Here is a 21,214-nt window from a genome sequence, read left to right on the forward strand (position 1 = left end):
TTGAACCAGGGAATACATTGTTTATAATTTATCATATAAATGAACGGCAAGTGTTTTGATCCTGATAAGCCACTGAACACTTTTACTAGAATGGAAAAAAAAAAAAATTGCCCATCTGGGAGGTCTTCCACACCAGTTAGACAAATGAACCAGCAAGAAAAGTACGAATGGAAAATAACCTGTAATATATTTAAAGCACAAAATGTCACAGATCAATTTTCTCATGTTGTGATTTCCTGCCAGTCATAGCGGTGAGCTCCATAACATTCACAATTAGGTAGCTTTAGGAAGTGGTGTTAATTCAGTACAAATATTTAACGAGAAATGGACCATTAAGTCAACTGTCGAGAACACTACAGTAATCCTTCCATCCAACTCCGAAATAAAATCCAATTTACAAGAGCAAGTTTCTGGTCCAAATCAATAGTGTGATAGGTGCACGTCACGGGTCTGAGGACGAGCCACGTTCAGATCGGCCATCGACAAGCAGAACCCAGAAAAGATCGAGAAAGTGCGACAAATCCTAGCACGAGATTGGCGACGGATTTCCTGATCGATTGCAGAGGAACTGGGCTTTAGCAAAGACACGGTGCACACCACTGTCTGCTGTGATTTAGATAACCAGAAGATCCGCTCCCAGTTTGTGCAGTAGGAGCTCAAAGACGAGCAGGAAGCAAAACGGATGGAAACTGCAGTAGATGTCACGGTGTTCAGTATTCCCCGTAAACAAAAAAAAAAAAAATCTGCAAAAATCAAAGGTGAAAACACTGTGAATCACCTTCTTTGATAACAACGGCACCATCCACACAGAATTTGTTCCTGCAGATCAAACCATTAATGCTGCATTTTAGCAGTCAGCTTTGAACCAATTGCTACAGCAAATCTGGTGGGTTTAGACAGAGTTGCACAGGACCGGAAAATGGATGATGCTCCACGACAATGCCCCTGCACACTGCACGATCCGTGTGCCCCAATTTCTGGAGCTGAAAATGGTAGCTGTTCTCGAACAGCCCCCGATCTGGCCCCTGCGAACTTCTTCCCGTTTCCCGCTTGAAGGCGGCCATTAAAGGTGAGCGTCATGTGGATGTGAATGCTACCAAAGATCGTGTGACTGCTGTTCTGCAATCAATTCCACAAGAGGCCTTTGCTGATAGTTGCCAGAAGCTCTACAGACATTGTCAAAAGTGGGCTGTAGCAGGTGGCGACTATTTTGAAGGGCAATAAAGACCACTTGTTTGTATCTTTTGTTTCGTTTGTTGTCGGATAGCATTCACCGAACTTTTTAGACACACCACGTATTAGTAGACATTATATGGAGTGTGTCCACTCTTTGTCTTTATGACACCTTGAACTCTCCTGGAGAGACTTTCTATACGGTGTCCAAATGTCTGTGAAGGAACAGCAGCCCATTCTTTTTCGAGAGCCGAAACCAGAGAAGGTAGCGTGATGTTAGGTACTGCAGCCTGGAACGAATTCAATGTTCTAGCTCGTCCGAAAGATGATCTGTTGGGTTCAGGTCAGAACTCTGGACAACCAGTCTGTTACCTCACAGATGCTGTTCTATCAGAGGGTGCACTGTTATGCTGATACCAACAATCATCATCTTCAAGCTTTTCCTCTGCTGTATGCAGTACATTATGCTGCAAAATGTGTTCATACTCTTCTGCATTTCACGACTTCTTATGTACAATAATGTGACCACACCTTAAACACGAAAAATGTCTCCAGATTTCAAAACCACCCCCTCCTTACTTCACTGTAGGAACTGCACACTACGACAACTAACATTCTCCAGGCATTTAGCAAAACTGACCCCTTCCATCGCACAGCCACAGGCTATAACGCGATTCCGAATCACTCATTTCCAGTCTCCCACTGTCCACGGCATCATACTTCGCACCGCCACGAGCGCCCCTTACCGCCAGCTACACAAACGAGTGGTTTACGAGGAGCTGCTCGACCACCGTATCGCATTCTTTTTAACTCACTGCGTACAGTCACTGTGCTAGATGGACTACCGGTAGCACTCCGGAACTCACAAGTGATTTCTCCTGCCAATTTCACACAACCTTTTACGACCATCCTCAGTAATTCTCGAGGGTTCCCGACCGTCGGTATGTGACGCCTGCCCGGTCTCTGTTTAACTGTGCTTGCTCCTCCTCATTTCCACTTCACAATCACGTCACCGACACTGAACACAGGTGGCTTTGTAAGGGTTGCAATGTTCCCGAGTGATTTGTTACTCGTGTGATAGACATTGACTAGTCCACACGAACCTGAATAAATTTCTAGAGGAAAGACAAAAATAAAAAATCGTGGTACTTTGGTGGTACCTACACCATTCGGGAGAATGCAGCATTTGTCAGAAGTGTCGGCAGCTTCGCGCAGAACACCATGTACCGGCACTGACACTCAGAAACAGTTACCCTTCCAATTATTGTCACAAAATCTGTACGATGCGAATTCGTAACATTCGGCACCGTGGGGTTAAAACTTGTCGAGCTTTGCTCGGCGGCCGATTCAACCGTTACTGTTTCCCCTACTGACAATCCAATATTCCCTGCATCCTTTTATACCGAAGGGCCTGCCTCTCGTGACATCTAGTGGTCACTTCTACATTACACTGAGGTGTCCGCATACTTTTGATCAGATAGTCTACATATATATTGTTACTATTGAAGACTAGTAGATAAGTGTTGATGTGTAGTGTGTTTGGACGACACCTCTCATTTTTTCAGTTATAAGCAGTACGGATGTTTCACTGTGAGACCTTTGTCGAGAACATTCGTAACAAATTTGCCTTTGGTTGTTAATAAACTATCATCCTTGCTAGTTCTTCGATTCCGTTACTATATTCAAATGTTTTGTAAGATAAGTGGTCCCTCCTAACTTCAACTTCAGCATTCAGTACTGTCAAAAGACCAGTAGTCTTAATACCAACTTGTAAACAAAAATGACAGGTGACCCTCAGTACAGGAATAACACGCCAGTCATGCTGCGGTAGATTTAAAAGTTGCCTGAAAATATTTGAAGGTGAGAAAGTTATGAGTGTTTTATGCACTGCAAAATAAGTCATCTCTTTGTGCACATATCCCTTTGTGCACTATCAGATGTGAAACAGTTTTCTACAAGTTTAACTATTTAAGAAATATTAAGAATGCCCGAGTCACACGAATGACTGATACATTAGTAAAGCTCTTTCAGGAGGCAACTAATTCCATGTCCAGAGGAACACAATTTCATTTTCAAGTGAGATGCAGAAACTCTTATAAGTATACTAGAGATAATTTGTACAGGCCTACAGAGAAAACAGTTGTGATTAACAGCATCTCAGCTACAATATGATGGGACTGAGACCAAGATGTGATGGGTGAGTGACAAAACTTGTCCATGAAATATGAATTGAGTAGCTGTCTACATACTGTCCTAAAATAATAAGGGAGAAGAGGAGGCAGGTTGAAGGTGATGTAAGAAGACAGAAAGGATTTGGTCATATATGCCTACACACTGCTCGTAGCGGAGATGAGACGAGACAAGTTATTTAATTCCACACACAACAATATTAGTGCATCTGCATGAAGAGAAGTACAAATACTGGGACACAGTAAAGGTAACAACAACTCATCACAGAACTGGACTTGGGTAGTCTATAGGCACACAAGAAACACTGGGAATTAATGAAAAACCTGCTCCAGTTGCTCTGTAGAATTTCACCGTTTTCTGTTATGCCATTCTCAAGCGGATCTGAAACTGTCATACACCTGACAGATGTATACATATATATAACTGAAGATGAAAAAACAAGGCTTACATTTTTACATACAGATAAGACTATGAAACTTACAGTAGACATGTAATGTACAAAAGACTTAAGTGCAAGCCTGGTAGGTTTCAAACCTTGCTTTTCTAAAGGTATCATGAGAATACAGTCGTCTCAAGACTGTGTAATTCATTAGATTATAGTCTTCTGGTTTACAATAATTTATATTTTGACATATTTGAATTTGCATGTTGTAGGAGTAAGAGGCTAAAATGGTTTTTACTAAAAAGTGCAACACGGTTGCATCGGTTGGGAGCATCGAAGTCAGGTGTAGAATTATACTCCTGGTGTACTTAACACTTTATTTCATTTCCATTCTATGACCCAGTCTCCTGCAAATTCTTCATTCATATCCTTTTAAAAAAACATAATTTAATTCATCACATATAAATCTCAATCCCTATTGCATCTTTTCATATGTGACATTGATATAATACAAGATCCTGGCTTCGGCAGTGTGTAGGTCCGGTCTTTTGACTGAAAGCTAACTTGTTTGGCAGCCTTTTTGCTGTGCTTGCTGCAACACAGTTTCTTCATTACACAGTGAGTAACTATCTTTTTCATAATACAAAACTTACACCAAAACAGTAGCATCTATAAAATTTACTGCTCTGAATGTTGGATAAACAGGAAGGAACTTTAAAGAGTGTTACAAAGAACACACATAACAAAAAAGAAAAATACAAGAAATAAATCCTCCTTTGCTACTCACTTCATACAATGCACCATATCAGAAAAAACTAGTAATCCTTCATACAATGAATAAATGATACTTTATAGACTTTTTGAAGAAATAGAAATTTACTCCCACCAAAAACATCCAGAAGTACACAAGCTCAATGAGCAATGTATACTTAAAATTCCCTTCTCTGTAAATTTTAACTGTATCTAGATGTTTGAAAAGATGTTTGAAAATACACTCTGTAAGAGTCCACAACATGTCCAAGCTATGCTAACATCCAAGCTATACCAACAACCCCTACAGTTTCCCGTACTTCATCTTTTGCACACTAAGAGCGTAATTTTGCACTTAATTCGGATGCCCTGTCCACTGAAACCGTGTTCCACTTTTATTGAAAAACCATTTTTAGCCTTTTACTTATACAGTGTGCAAATTCGAATACATCAAAACATAAATCTTCATAACCCAAAGGATAATTATAATGTAATGAATTATAGTCTTGAGATGACCACATTCTCACAATACCATTAGACAAGCAAGACTTTAAATTTAGCAGACATATTTTGGACAAAGTATTATGGTATCTGTACATAAACATAAGTAAGTCTCGTTTTCTCCAACTCTAATTATATACATTCATACAGCTATCAAATGTACGGCTTAATAAATGTATGGTTTAATAAAAAAGCCAAAACTGTTATTGGATTTCATAAAGTTTAACAGAGCACTGAAGTGGCCTTTTCATTAATTACACAAACAGTTGTAAATCACTTGGAGAAACTAATGAAGTGTTTTGGACATACATCTGTCCAATGCTAATACTTTTCTTGTCCTGACATTTTGACTGATTAGCATATAGCCGTCATCAAGGTTGAACACTGGCAGAATTTAAATCACTTGGCACAATACAGTGGGGTAAACGTGTATGCATCAGAAATAACACTGTCTGTAAGCAAAGTGTCAGATGTAGTAAAAGGTACATAATACATACGATACACACTCTACAAGAACACTGCACCGAACACACGATATACCTGCCTTCTACAGCCCAACAGATCAGCAGTGGCCGAATATCATATTTCCACTGGTCATTCACTTATCACAGTTAGGTCGAGATGCCGGTCAAAGCCTCATCCTACTGCGATTCAGTGGTCAAGGAGCCCATAGAAATACAATTAGCAGGCTACTCGCTCAACCGAGACGCGGGTATCCAGCCCGACAGATTACAAAAATCCCTCATTTCACTGAATGTGATTTTCACTCTGCAGCAGAGTGTGTGCTCATATGAAACTTCCTGAAAGATTAAAACTGCGTGTAGGACCGAACTCGGGACCTTTGCCTTTGCAGTAGAACACTTGCCCACGAAAGGCAAAGGTCCCGAGTTCCAGTCTCGGACCGGCACACAGTTTTAATCTCTTCTCAGATGAATTATCGTTACCAGTCTTCACGGCCTGGGATTCCAAAGGATGTTGTCCGTAATAATCAACCACATTATCTGTACTTGCTTTGTTTTAATCTCGGGCACAGATTTTTATCTACAATTGGCAGACTCATTGCCAACATTGTTATTTCTGACACACGTGCATTTACTCCACAGTAATGTGTTAAAGGGTCAGTATAAGAGGTCTGCCTGGTCTCGATTTAGTTGTGGTTATTCCTTCACATTTCCACTTCACTGACTGTCGACATGTGGAGCTTTAGAAGGGTCGAATGTCCCTGACAAATTTGTCGCTCAGGTGACATCCGACTACTCGTCGACATGTGACACCAGTGAACTCTCCTGACAGGCATACTCTGCCATCACTGCTTCTCTACTGACAACACAATACTCGCTGTCTCCTTATATACTGGCAGGTCCATCTCTTGTGACATGTAGTGGTCAACTTCACATTACATACAGGTGTCCCGATACTTTTGCTCAGATAGTGTACGGATATCGTAAATTAAAGTCCTCCAAAACGTTTTTCTGTTTGTGGGTTTTGGGCGATCTCAGAACCTAATGAACAATTCTGACACAGTTTTCACTAACAGATTGATCGGTTCACCAGGGCAATCAACAGACAACCTGTTAAGCACGCGTGCATCAGAGATAAGCACTACGCCACGAAAGTTGTCTCGCCACACACTGAGGTGACAAAAGCCAAGGGGTACCTACCAATATTGTCGCGGACCACCTTTTGCCGAGCGTACTGCAGCAGCTCGACACGGTGCAGACTCGACAAGTCGTCGGAAGTCTTCTGCAGAAATTTTGTGCTACGTCGCCTCTACAGCCGTCCGTAATTGTGAAAGTGTTTCGGTACAGGAATTCGCACAGAAATTGACCTCTCAGTTATGACCCACAAATATACGATGGCTTTCGTGTCGAGTGATCTGGGTGGCCGAACCATTCACTCGAATTGTCCACGATGTTCTTCCGACCAGTTGTGAACAACTGTGGCCAGGTGATATGGGGCACTGTCGTTCATAAAAATTGTACTGTTTGGAAACACGACATCCACGAATGGCTGCAAATGATCTACATGTAACTGAACATCCACAGGACCCGGGCCATTTCATGTAAACACGGCACATATCATTATGGAGCCACAAATGGATTGCAGAGTGCCTTGTTGACAACTCGGGTCTGCGCCACTCACGAAACCTACTGTCAGCTCTTACCGACAGAAACCTACACTCGTCTGGCCGGGCCACCTTTTTCCGGTCATCTAGGGTCCGATAGACACCGTCTCGAGCGCCGGACTGGCATTGCAGGTGATGTCGTGCTATTAGCAAAGGTACTCTTGTAAGATGTCTACTTTCGTAGCCCATTTACACCACATTTCACTGCACTGTCGGAATGGGTACCATCGTCGTATGTCCCACACTGATTTCTGCAGTCATTTCGCACAGCGTCACTCCGTCTATTAGCACTGACAACTCTACACAAACACTGCTGCCCTCAGTCAGTAAGTGAAGGCCGTCAGCTACTGCGTTGTGAGTGGTGAGAGGTGATGCCCGAAGTTTGGTATTCTCGGCACAGTCTAGACACTGCGGATCTCGCAATATTGAATTCTTTAACAATTTCAGAAATGGAATGTCCCATGCGTCTAGCTCCAAGTACCATTCTGTGATCAAAGTCTTAATTCATGTCGTGTTGCCGTAATCACGTTGGAAACCTTTTCACAAGAATCACCTGAGTACAAATGACATCTCCACCAATGCACTGTCCTTTTACGGTATTTACTCGAGTCTAAGCCGCAATTTTTCCGGTGTGTGTAATCCAAAAAACCACCTGCGGCTTGGAATCGAGTGCAAAGTAAGCGGAAGTCCTGAAAAATGTTGGTAGGTGCCGCCAGAACTAACTTCTGCCGTCGAATATATGTAGCGCTACACAGGCGTGCTTTGCAGGCACAAAGATAAATACTGGCACCAAAAACTCTGCGTCATAATAAAAAAAAAAGGTGGAAGACGAGCTTTTTTTCTCCACCCCGAGTTTCGACCACTGCATTTTTATACATTATCCAACGAAGGAAATACAAACTCCGTATTTTTCATCTTCGAATGTAGCAGCATTTCACTGTACTACGAAAGTTCGACTGGCAAGACTGTTTGGGATGTTTGTCAATATGGCCAACTGAATTTTTTTCCTACCTGTGATAAGAGATAGACGCTAATAGGAACTTTTATGAATTGTGAATCACATGCAGTATTCTCTTCACCATAAGAATAATACGAATATAAAAGTTTTGCCATGTATTCTTTCGTGTTTCCTGCTATCTCATTTAAATCCTGTCTGCCTAATAAACTACGAAACTAGAGAGAGAGAACAGCAAACGCGGAAGAATACACATATGTCATGTTTATATTCGTATTATTCTTATGCCTAATAGTGATACAGTTAGAAGTGAAGCACGGCAATTGACTAGATTTTTAAATCTTTGATGATTAATTTTGGTGCAGAATGTAACGTACTAAAAGAGGCGTCTGCAAAGGTTTTCAAACGGAGAAAAATTTTCGCTAAACTCTCGTTCAGAACATCTTCTATCATACGCAGTCTATTACTTAGTTCTTGTCGATCATTATCAAAGAGAGCAGCAGTGTAAGTAACAACAAATAGCAGTATCTTGCCATTGTTTTGCTAATGAGATGATTCCTCTTTTTTATTTTTATTTATTTATTTATTTTTTTTTTTTAATTGTAAGCGGCGGTACCGTGCACAAAAGCAAGCAATGTGGCGAGCGGCGACAGGCCGGCGTAAACACTCTTTATCAGAAAGCGACTAACAATGCATGGCACAATACAGTAATGCATTTTCAGCTTAGAGTGACGTAAACACCTATAAAAAAGAGAACGGCACTTATCAGATCAAAGACAAATAAGCAATCAATTCAAACCGGACGAAGCACTTGAAAAAGGAAGGGTACCCGTATAAATACGGACGAAGCGCCTGACGCATAGCAATGGCTACCTGGTAAAGCTTAACTGCTAAGCTTACGACTCCAACCAAACTACTGTAACTGTATCGTCATTCATTCGAACTAAATTATGTCTCGTATCACAATGGACCAACTTTGTTTCGATTTGGAGGTGCGGCCTAAAACTTTTCTCTCACCTTGAAATTCGAGTCTCAAATTCAGGTGCAGCTTAGATTCGGTAAATTTTTTTTTCCCTTGATTTAGAGTCTCATTTTTCAGGAGCGGCTTAGATTCGAGTAAATACGGTATTCCTGGTGTACACAAAACTACCACCACCTGTATATACGCATATCGCTATGCCGTAACTTTTGTCACTTCAGTATATTCTGGAGCAGCGTATCTTCCCAAGAATAAATGAAGACAAACATAACAATGACGATAATCCATGTAAAACAAATGAGTTGATAAGTCATTCAGAACTGTATATTCTGGGCCTGAATTCTAAACTTTGTAGTGTTCTTGACTCCAATATGAAGACTGAAGTAATGATTATATAAACATTAGCGTAACAGTTGTGAAGAATATGTGGGAAAAAAGTGCCAATACACTTACTGAAGAAAAGTAGAAATTGTTCTGTATTATTGTCTTTCACCAAATATTACATGATAATAAAAGGTGGTACACAGTTGCTGCATTCATGATAAAGGTCAACTATGTATTTAAAAAAAAAAGAAAGAGAGAGAGAGAGAGAGAGAGAGAGAGAATAAAAATGGTGTGGGCGGGGGGGGGGGGGGGCAGATTAATTTCTGATTACCGCTAACTAAAAGGAGTAAAATCTAAATTTTGAAATACAATCTCCCTCGTTCAGTGTTAGAATGTAGCAGTGCATCTGTACATGTATTCTGTTAGTTATGATGAAGGGCATAACGCAAAAGCTTAGCAACATTTGAATCTCGCTTACGTGCCTATCGACCACTGAACACCTCGACTTTGCAGCAGTTACTACTTTCGCTCCTTTCAATATTTATATACTAAAGGAGAGTTAGTGTTACACACGACAACAAAGGTAAAGCAGTTATTAGTGGACAGCTCATCATTGCTGCCCCTGACTGTAGCTTCTAGGTCAGAGATATTTTCAGTAGTAAACATCCATTTTCAGTAACAATATTTTACTTTTCTGTTTAAGTCTTCAGCATTTACAAGCTGCAACTCAACAGAGGATAAAATACTGCGACTGGAGACGGTGTATTACTAGTAAAAATACACCTAACATAAAGGAAAAGCACTTCCACTTTTTCGGGTGCACAAACAGATTACGAGGACCGGAACAGCGACGTTAAAGCGAAAGGTGAGGAGCGGGAAGCGGAGTAGGTATACTGGATAGAGTAAAGGAAAACAGCACGTGCCTTTAGTACACAGGGAAAGGTAGCAATAGGAAAGCAGCGCAACACAACAGTCTTCGCCAGCCTCTCTCTCTTGCCAAAAAGAGGAAGTCGACTGCGAGAGACGTACCCACGCGTATTGGCGGAGGCTCGGGGTTGCCTGCAATCAGAGGGAAACATCACGTGAGACACAACTGAGCACACACAGTCGCACGGCTTGTAAGGCAAACAGGTGCTGCAAAGAAATGCAACCGACATATTTTTGTGTACTGACAAACAGGCTTAACAACCTCAACATAACGATGACCCTTCTTACAGTGAACATTGACATGTTTCGGAGCAAAGGGACAACTGTATTAAACACGGATATGGGCTCGAATCGAGCTGAACTCAGAAATCTGCAGACTGTACAAATGTTAAATGCAGATTTTTGCCACGAACTGTAATCAAACCTACAAGCAAAATTTCATGTATAGAATCGAGTTTAATTTCATTTGTCATTTCACAACTTAACGTCACTACAAAAGTAATGAGAAAATTTGAAAGTAATAAAGAAGTACTTTCAGGTACAAAAGCTAAGGAGATACATGAAAACTCTACTCCTAGATGCCTTATGTTCAAAATAATTGCTTGGGCCTGTACAATTAGATTAAGGACATTATTAGCAATGTAAGAAATGGCTGCTGATGATAAATGGAGGCAACTGATAATTATTGAGCCCAATGTGTCTTACTACTGTAGTAACTCATTTAGAAACCCAATCCATGGAGATCACCCCAGTGGAACAATGTTAAGAACAATGGTAGTTATTTAATTTCTGTGGCTTCTTTCCCGTTCTGCTGTGATAGTGTATTGACTTCATGTTAGAGATTTCAGTATAGACAGATAACTAATTCTCTTCTTTTAATCTGCTGCTTCTTCATAACTTTGTATTCAGTGCTGTCGAAAAAAATCTAGCTTTTCTAAATTTCTAGGGCTTGTGATTTAAACTGACTTACAACTGTTTCATTTGGTGAAAAAGACTTTCTTTTCAGAATTTACAAATCAATGCATCCCTACACAATTTGTATGGAAACACCCATCTGCTGCTGACTCAAAGTGCCTGTACACAACCCACACACAATTAATTTTTACCATACATCCCCAACAAATAAATTGGTCATAATATGCCAATATCAGTGGAGAGTTCCCTCAGATTAGCTTTCAACTATACGTATTAGCACACTGCATTACGGTGTTTGCTTCTTAATTTTAGGGAAGCAAACAGCTCATATAAATGGACATATACACCACTTGACAAAAAAAAGTGAAGCACCCACAAGACACGGGCCTACATCAATGCAACTTTGTACACATACATAGAACTGGCACGTACGTACACGATCAGAGTTACAGTTCTCGGAGACAGGTCGAACAGCCACCATAGTGCATCAGATTTATTTGTGTTTAATATTATTACCAGGCCTAGTAGGATATACAAAGGGTACAAACAGCGTTAGATGTCGAGTTATCACTCTGGAGGGCACGGAGATGCCCTGTACTTGCATAACACAGTGTAATCGACACTTTAAAAGAGTGCGTTCCCATTTAACAGGTTGGTCGAATCACACAATATCCAGGTTTTTGTGGCATGTAAGTATGACAGTGACCCACTGTAGGACCGCACAGGAATGTGAGAGCACGAGTATTCGTCATCAAGAATCCAGGTGACCAGACCTGACCTCAATGAGAAAGGATCACCTTCAGCACCGAGCACTTTGCAATTCCTTCACATCTGTATCTGTCACTAAAGAACAAGTAATGGACTCCCTGCAGCATTCTGTACTGTCACACACCACTGGTCACAGACCAGCAGCCGTCAGACTAGGAAATTACTGTCCCACGTGGTGGCTTTCTTTACCGCAACACAAATGTACAACGGGATGTACCCTTGGCCGTGCACCTCACGGTGCTTTGAAAAGTGTAGATGTAGATCTAGATGAAATTTCTGCATCTGCAGTTGTGCTGCAATTGAGAAGCCTGCACTGATGACGAATGCGTCACACTGTGTTCGACAACGAATTGCAGCTCTGCTCTGCTCCGGACAACAATCGTCAGTGAGCACGGTGCTGACTTGAAGACTGGTTCCACTCTTCCAATATTTTGGAGACTTACAGCTGTCCTATCACGGTGTGGGGAGCTGTCGCATATGACTTCGGATCACGGCTGCCAGTGATTAAAGGAATTCTGACGGCACAGCGGTACGTCAGGAACATTCTGCGCCTCACCAGTTACCTCTCGTGTGACGGTACCGTGGTGCAATTTTTCAACAGGACAATGCTCATCCAGACATGGCCCGTGCCTCTATCAACTGTCTATGTGATATTGAGGTCCTACTGTGGCCACCAAGACCACCAAATCTGTCCCTGACAGAACTGGTATCCGTGACATCGAGGACCAGTTACAACAGTTGTGGGCCAGCTCGGATCGGGAGAGGATACGACGGCTCGGTGCACCACTCCCCGTCGAATCGGTGCACGCATTACGGTAAGAGTAGGTGCGATGTCGTACTGATATGCAGGCTATTACTGCCAAATTCTTTGTAAATTTTACTCGATGTTGCAATCACTGGAACGACGTCACATACGATCTCAGCTTGTGAAGTTTCATTTTGTTTCCTCCTACATTAAATTGCCAGACTGATAACTGTTTTTTTACAAATCTGCCTGCTTTTACTTAATTAATGGAACAATGTTTTACCGAGTTTGACGCAAGTACCTGTCGGCATTTAGTGGTTAAGCATTCGATGAAAGTCATCCCACAAAATAGCTTCTAGTAGGATCGATGAGAAGAGGTGAATGCTCTGCAAAATAGCACGTACTGTGAATTACAGATACAATTTTTCTTTCAAAGAAGAGTAAACTTGCCGAAGTGGTACAACAGATGAGTGTGAAATGTTAAGTACAATCTTTTTGCCTGGAGCAGCTGGCAGCAGCAGAAGGGAAGGTTATTTCTCTGAGTCTCTCTCACACTTTTTTTAAGAAAAAAGACATCATGTCTATGGAATCCATGTCCACACAATATTTCCAGTATAGAGAATGTACTAACTACCACAATGGCATTTATATTTTTTTTTAGTAACGATCAGTTTTGATTTTCAACTAACCACGTTTAGATCTGATCATTACTTCCACTTTAAAGGTAGTAGATCTGTTGTGCAAGCAATATCACACAGAATGCAAACTTGAACTCAACTGCCACAAATTTCTGATGTGTTCCTGATGGTTGATAAATTCTGTGTTGAAATTCCAACACCCATTGATCAACTGCACGAATTACATGAAAAAATAGATGAATATTATCCAGTCTCAACGTATTTGTGTTATCAAACATATCTGTAGCAGTACTTGTATGAAAAAATATAGATTATAACAAAAATATGTGAAATTATTTAAATAAACAACACTTCACAATACACCAGTAAAGAAGACCCTTTCAGGACATACCACATGCAATATATAGTAAGAAAGCAGCAAAAGACAAATAGGTCTTTAGAATTATCCAGTAATATTCAGTGGATAGATATATCAAAAGGAATGCCAAGTTCAAATCTATGAAAAATTTTTGATATTTACAAAATGGGGCTATGCAAGTTATGTTCCCACAACAAACAACATTGACAAGTTATATACGGTGTATGAGGGGACCCTTTCAAGTTTTTACAAAAACAACCTAAGAAATTCTTTTTCCAGTGAAAGTCCTCTGGGGAGGGGCGGGAGGGGGGGGAGGGAGGGGGGAGGTGGGGGTCTCATCTCATTCACGCAAGCACAACCCTCTCTCTCTCTCCCCCCCCCCCCCTCTCTCTCTCTCTCTCTCTCTCTCTCTCTCTCTCTCTCTCTCTCTCCCCCCCCCCTCCCCCCCCCCCCCCCCGCCCACACACACAAAGGCTCACTGTAGTCTTCAGGTTGCACTTGTGTGTCTGTGCATTAGTTTTCTATGGCCGATGAAGGATTTAGTCCGATAGCTGAAGATTTTTAGCATTCTCTTTCTATCTGTGACTCAATGCCTCCTCTACGTGGTGAGAAAGGAGAGTAGTAATCTATCCTCTCGATACTGATGTTATTCCATACTGGATTTCCCACTGTTAACATTAATTTGAGTTTTGCTCCACCAAACTCTCAATACTTCAATGTGTCATGTGATAGCTGGCAACATCAATTTTATTGATAACTTGTGGCAAACAAATTGTAGTATACCATTCAGCGTTACCTGTTCTTCGATCCCCTACAGCAATGGTCACGTCATGTCCAATGTAACCAAAACATGCAATAATATTGGGAGAGCTTTGCGATTGTACTGTATTTCTTAGTTTCAGTTGATCCAAAAAACTTGTGTTTGCTTTGTTTCTTGCTCAGACAAATACATCTAAGTTTTGTCTCCTGTTGTGACATCATACCCAGATCTTAAATTTTCTTGGTCGAATTTTTGGAGCACTTTATTACACCAGTTTACACAACCCTCTAACTGAGAATGGTAAAATTGTGTGGAAAACATCAGAAACAGATCTTTTTCACAGCTGTAAATTCGATGTGAAATAAAATGTACTGCCATCTCAGACATTCCTGCCACTATTTCTACATCACAGTAAAGGCACAAACATTTCTGTTTTGCTCATTGTTTACCATACATGGGTTTGTCAAACAAGCATACCGATATAATTATCATCAAATTTAATATCATTTTTAAAGCAGCTGTCAGGCCGTGCATATTATGTTGCGAAGTATTATGACACTAGTGGACCATATACGAGGTGCAATTCAGGATATACGAACTTCACATCTTCAAAATCTGCTCCGGCTGCCAGATACACTGAAGCACCAAAGAAACTGGTATAGGAATGCAGATTAAAATACAGAAAGATGTGAACAGACAGAATACGGCACTGCAGTCGGCAATGCCTATTCAAGACAACAAGAGTCTGCTGCAGTTGTTAGATCGGTTACTGCGGCTACAATGGCAGATTACCAAGACACAAGTGAGCTCGAATGTGGTGTTATAGTCGGCGCACAAGCGATGGGAAACAGCATTTCTGAGGTAGCAATGAAGTGGAGATTTTCCTGTATGTCCATTTCACGAGTGTACTGTGAATATCAGGAATCCGGTAAAATATCAAATCTCTGACATCGCTGCAGCCAGAAAAAGATCCTGTAAGAATGCCATGAACAATGACTGAAGAGAATTGTTCAACGTGACAGAAGTGCAACCCTTCTGCAAATTGCTGCAGATTTCAAAGCTAGGCCATCAACAAGTGTCAGTGTGTGAACCACTCAATGAAACATCATCAATACGGGCTTTTGGAGTCGAAGGCCCACTCGTGGACCCCCGATGACACACCGACATCGGACTGTCGATGACTGGAAACACGTTGCCCGGTCGGACGAGTCTCGTTTCAAATTGTATCGAGCGGATGGACGTGTAAGGGTATGGAAACAATCTCGTGAATCCACGGACCCTGCAAGGCAGGAGCAGCCTGTTCAAGTTGGTAGAGGCTCTGTAATGGTGTGGGGCATTTGCAGTTGGAGTGATATGGGGCCCCTGGTATGTCCAGATACCACTCTTACAGATGACACTTACGTAAACTCCTGTCCAATCGCCTGCATCCATTCGTGTCCATTGTGCATCCTGACAGACTCGGGCACTTCCAGCAGGACATTGTGACATCCCACACGTCCAGAATTGCTACGGAGTGGTTAAGGGAACACTCTTCTGAGTTTGAACACTTCCGCTGGCCACCAAACTCCTCAGACATTAACATTATTGAGCATATTTGGGATGCCTCACAACATAGCGTTCAGAAGAGATCGCTATCCTCTCATACTCTTACGCATTTACGGACAGCCCTGCAGGATTCACAGCCTCAATTCCCTCGAGACATTAGTCAAGTCCACGCCACATCGTGTTGCGGCACTTCTGCGTGCTCGCGGGGGCCCTACACGATATTAGGTAGGTGTACCAGTTTCTTTGGTTCTTCAGTGTATACCAATGTTATACACAGTACTCCCAGAAACAGCTGGCTACTGGTTGGCAAACACATGCATAAACAGTCAAACTTATTTCTCAAATCAAAATTTATCTCTAACATATCACACTTTCTGTTTCTTTTCATTGCTTTGCCGCACTGTTTCATTAATCACTCAACCAATTTCTGTGTTGCCAGTGTTTTAAGAAAAATAAATGACAAATTTAAAAACAATAACATCGACAAGTCTAGACAGTACCGCCTAGCGGCCATTTGTAAACCCTCCGTATTGCCGGCCCCGGTACCTTGATCTTCTTGGCGGGCAGCTGCCCCGCGCTGGCGCGCAGCAGCATCTGGCGGCGCAGGTCCTTGTTCTCGCGCTCCAGCCGCTCCAGCTCCTTCTGGTAGCGCAGCTGCACCTGGATCAGCTCGTCCTGCAGGTGCTCCATGCGCTGCTCCGACGTCTCTGCAGCACGTGCCCTGCGGCTCACAGCTCACCCGTGGTGGGGGCACACAGTAGCCACAAACTTACATCTAACTCTCTCTCTCTCTCACACACACACACACACACACACACACACACACACATACACGAGTCTATCCGCAATACCACAGTACTAACCTCTCCAGTCTGAGACTTTCTAACAATCTCACATCACATCATCACTTGACAATCCAGGTTGAACTCTCACTCCACCAACAAAATTTCAGAGTTTTTTCAGTGATATTGTTTTAGCAATTTTAGTATACGGGACCTGTGGTTTCCTGTAGCTCATAACAGAGTAATTGCATTTCATTTGATTTTTTACTGTGATACTTTTTCACGAATTTTCTTATAAGGGGCCTGTGGGTTTCAGTAGCTCGTAACAGAGTAATCACATTTCATTTTTTTACTGTGAGGGTACAGAAGTTTTCTGAATTTAATTTGTGGTTTTTGGCAGTAAGTGTCACAGGTACGTAATGATAATGGTTATGATGTTTAAATAGTATATAAGTGCACAATTTCTATGTACAAGTGCATGCCGAATAGTAATGCCTCCGAACCTTTGTTCTGTTCTCAGTATCGGTTGAGATATATGACGTACATATTACTCTGATAATTAATTGGGGACAGTGGGACAGCAGCTGGACACGAAGTACCTGAATGATGATAATTAAAGCCAACAGCTGTACTGTAATCCAACATCATTTATTCAAAACGTACTACCAGTTTTGACGGCAAAAAGCACCACCTTCGGGCCCCGAGCTCAAACTGCCATCGACGTATAAACCACAGTGACCAAAGGAGTCTTCAAACGGAAACAGGAACTTATTAACCACGTTAGGCCAGCACGTGCGACCGACAAAAACGAATGCAGCGGGGCCAGAATCGACCGGATTCCGTACCTTCGTAGTAGTAAGAAGATCGTCAATGGTCAGACAGCATGTTGCTTCCACACACTGGCACAACTCACTTAATAAGTTACTGTTTCCATTTGAAGACTCTGTTGGTATTTGCCATTGTGGTTCATACACTGATGACGCTCGGGGCCTAAAGGTGGCACTTTTTGGAGTCAAGACGGCTAGCACGTTTTGAATAAATGATGTCAGGTTACAATACAGACGTTTGTTTCAATCGTCATTACTCAAACACTGCACATTACTCGCTCGACGTTCGGGCTTCTGTGACTTAAGTTTCGGCCCTCTGCCGCTAGACGGTTCCGAGCGTGTAACGTAACTTATGTTGGTGCCTGAGAAACGACATGCTGTAACTGAGTTTCCAACGACAGAATATTTCATTCACACGTGGAGTACCCTCTCCTTCAGCACGACAATGTCACACCCGAGCACAGTGACATCTGCAACAATCTTATGCCTCGGGTTCACTACTGTCGATCATTGTCCGCACAGTGCCGAATGGGCCCCATCCGATTTTCATCTGTGTCCAAAAAATAAAGAACACTTTCGAGAACTTCACTTTGATTGCGATGAAGCAGTGAAAGCAGAGGTCGGACTGTCGCTCCGTGAATAACATCAAAAATTCTACAGTGACAGTACGAACAAACTGGTATCTGTGTTTGGCACCAGGATGACTATATTGTGAGAAATAAATATATACACTACTGGTCATTAAAATTGCTACACAATGAAGTGCTACAGATGTGAAATTTAACCGACAGGAAGAAGATGCTGTGACATGCAAATCATTACCTTTTCAGAGCATTCACACAAGGTTGGCGCCGGTGGTGACACCTACAACGTGCTGACATGAGGAAAGTTTCCAACCGATTTCTCATACACAAACAGCAGTTGACCGGCATTGCCTGGTGAAACTTTGTTGATGCCTTATATAAGCAGCAGAAATGTGTACTGTCACGTTTCTGACTTTCATAAAGGTCAGATTGCAGCCTATCGCGACTACGGTTTATCGTATTGCGACACTGCTGCTCGCGTTGGTCGAGATCCAATGACTGTTAACAGAATATGCAATCGGTGGGTTCAGGAGGGTAATACGGAACGCTGTGCTGGATCCCAATGGCCTCATATCAGTAACAGTTGAGATGACAGGCACCTTATCCGCACGGCTGTAACGGATCGTGCAGCCACGGTTGGTTGGTTTTGGGGAAGGAGACCAGACAGCGTGGTCATCGGTCTCATCGGATTAGGGAAGGATGGGGAAGGAAGTCGGCCGTGCCCTTTCAGAGGAACCATCCCGGCATTTGCCTGGAGTGATTTAGGGAAATCACGGAAAACCTAAATCAGGATGGCCGGACGCGGGATTGAACCGTCGTCCTCCCGAATGCGAGTCCAGTGTCTAACCACTGCGCCACCTCGCTCGGTCGTGCAGCCACGTCTCAATCACTTAGTCAACAGATGGGGACATTTGCAAGACAACAACCATCTGCACGAACAGTTCGATGACGTTTACAGCAGCACGGACTATCAGCTCTTAGACCGTGGCTGCGGTTACCCTTGACGCTGCATCACAGACAGGAGCGCCTGCGATGGTGTACTCGACGACGAACCTGGGTGCACAAATGGCAGAACGTCATTTTTTCAGATGAATCCAGGTTCTGTTTTTCAGCATCGTGATGGTCGCATCCGTGTTTGGCGACATCGTGGTGAACGCACATTGAAAGCATGTATTCGTCATCACCATACTGGCATATCACCCGGAGTGATGGTATGGAGTGCCATTTAGTCACATGTCTCGGTCACCTCTTGTTTGCACTGACAGCACTTTGAACAGTGGACGTTACATTTCAGATGTGTTACGACCCATGGGTCTACCCTTCATTCAATCCCTGCAAAACCCTGCATTTCAGCAGGATAATACACGACCGCATGTTGCAGGTCCTGCACGGGCCTTTCTGGATACAGAAAATGTTCGACCGCTGCCCTGGCCAGCTCATTCTCCAGATATCTCACCAACTGAAACCGTCTGGTCAATGGTGGCTGAGCAACTGGCTCGTCACAATACGCCAGTCACTACTCTTGATGAACTGTGGTATCGTGTTGAAGCTGCATGGGTAGCTGTACCTGTACACGCCATCCAAGTTCTGTTTGACACAATGCCTAGGCGTATCAAGGCCGTTATTACGGCCAGAGGTGGTTGTTCTGGGTACTGATTTCTCAGGATCTATGCACCCAAATTGCGTGAAAATGTAATCACATGTCAGTTCTAGTATAATATATTTGTCCTATGAATACCCGTTTATTATCTGCATTTCTTCTTGGTGTAGCAATTTTAATGGCCAGTAGTGTAGACATGAAGAATAAAGGTGTAAAACGTTAATAAAGTTTCTTTTATGTAAGAGTTTTCACATAAAAAATTCAGTGACGTTACTATTCAGAATGCCTCGTATATTAAGCCATGTAACTAACCAGTTTTTATGTACGTTGTGCAGCAATGTTTGTAATGTTGTTTGCAGCTACAATGGGACTACTGATGATCGTAACAAGTGCAAATGGAAGAACAATGTTCCACAGCTGCGTCAGTACAAATAAAAGGAAACTGTTTCTGCACTGCAACTACCAAAAACGTTATATGGCACTACTGTCTGTTTATGCTCTGTCCTACTTAGTGGAATGTTACAGGATTTGTTGTGTCACGTGGTGTTGCATTCTGTGTTGTGTTTTATAAAATGGAATCGACAAGGAACCAGATATTTGAACTTGTCACACATTGTGAAGCAGGAGAGTGCCTCTGAAACATACATTGAACTAATTATAAAAGCACTAAAATGAAGCAGATTACCCTGTCACATTTGTTGGAACTGCCAGTGACAATTAAATTAAAGCAGTAGCATTTGTTGAAGATGAGCATCTGTGTGATTTTAATATAAGTACAGATCTGTGGTCAACAAAATATGTGTTTCACTACTATTAACGTAACTGAATTACCTTTACATAATCTTTCAATTCTTCAACCAAAGCTACACAAATTACAGCAACTACTTGAGATTTGGCTGGTTTTGAGATATGGAACAAATATGCAAAGCTTTGATAGGAATCTCCTGTTGACAAAACCTAAAGAGTCTTCACTTCACAGCAACTGTTTTACTGAAATTTGTGTCTTTCTTGGGAACAACTAGGCTTATCACATTCATTAGAATTTCAAAATCGGAGCTGTTCTCCTAATTCAGCTCTTACTGCACTTTGTTCTCACCGTGTCTTCTCTAATATGATATTGTCCACCAACAATGCCTACATCTTTTTCTTTGTCTGATTTCAACAGGAAATATTTTTCATGCACCACCATACATCATTAATCCATCCCCTTCACTTGTTTGTGTAGCTCCTGAGGGAAATACAAAAAGTGAAGTTCTTGCCGGCAGTTCAGGGTAGCATAAGATGCGAATGCGTAAGTGAAAATGTTTGTAGCTAGTTTAGACAAGGCTGCAAACAGTAAATAAAGTTGCAAACATTCTGAAGACTGACATGTGAAATAATCGGATG

The 21,214-nt window shown here is 42.1% G+C and overlaps 1 protein-coding gene across 3 annotated transcripts in view; it reads right to left on the reverse strand.

Annotated features, from left to right (window-relative positions):
- LOC126213059 (dynamin-like 120 kDa protein, mitochondrial) overlaps positions 1 to 21,214 on the reverse strand; it is a 228,132-nt gene that overhangs the window by 121,703 nt on the left and 85,215 nt on the right. For all 3 annotated transcript variants that reach the window (XM_049940634.1, XM_049940633.1, XM_049940632.1), the window contains one exon: positions 16,582 to 16,742. In XM_049940634.1, coding sequence (XP_049796591.1) covers positions 16,582 to 16,742 — 161 coding nt within the window. The remainder of the gene's footprint in view (positions 1 to 16,581; positions 16,743 to 21,214) is intronic.

This window comes from Schistocerca nitens, chromosome 11, assembly GCF_023898315.1.
Source record: "Schistocerca nitens isolate TAMUIC-IGC-003100 chromosome 11, iqSchNite1.1, whole genome shotgun sequence".
Taxonomy (NCBI): Eukaryota; Metazoa; Arthropoda; class Insecta; order Orthoptera; family Acrididae; genus Schistocerca; species Schistocerca nitens.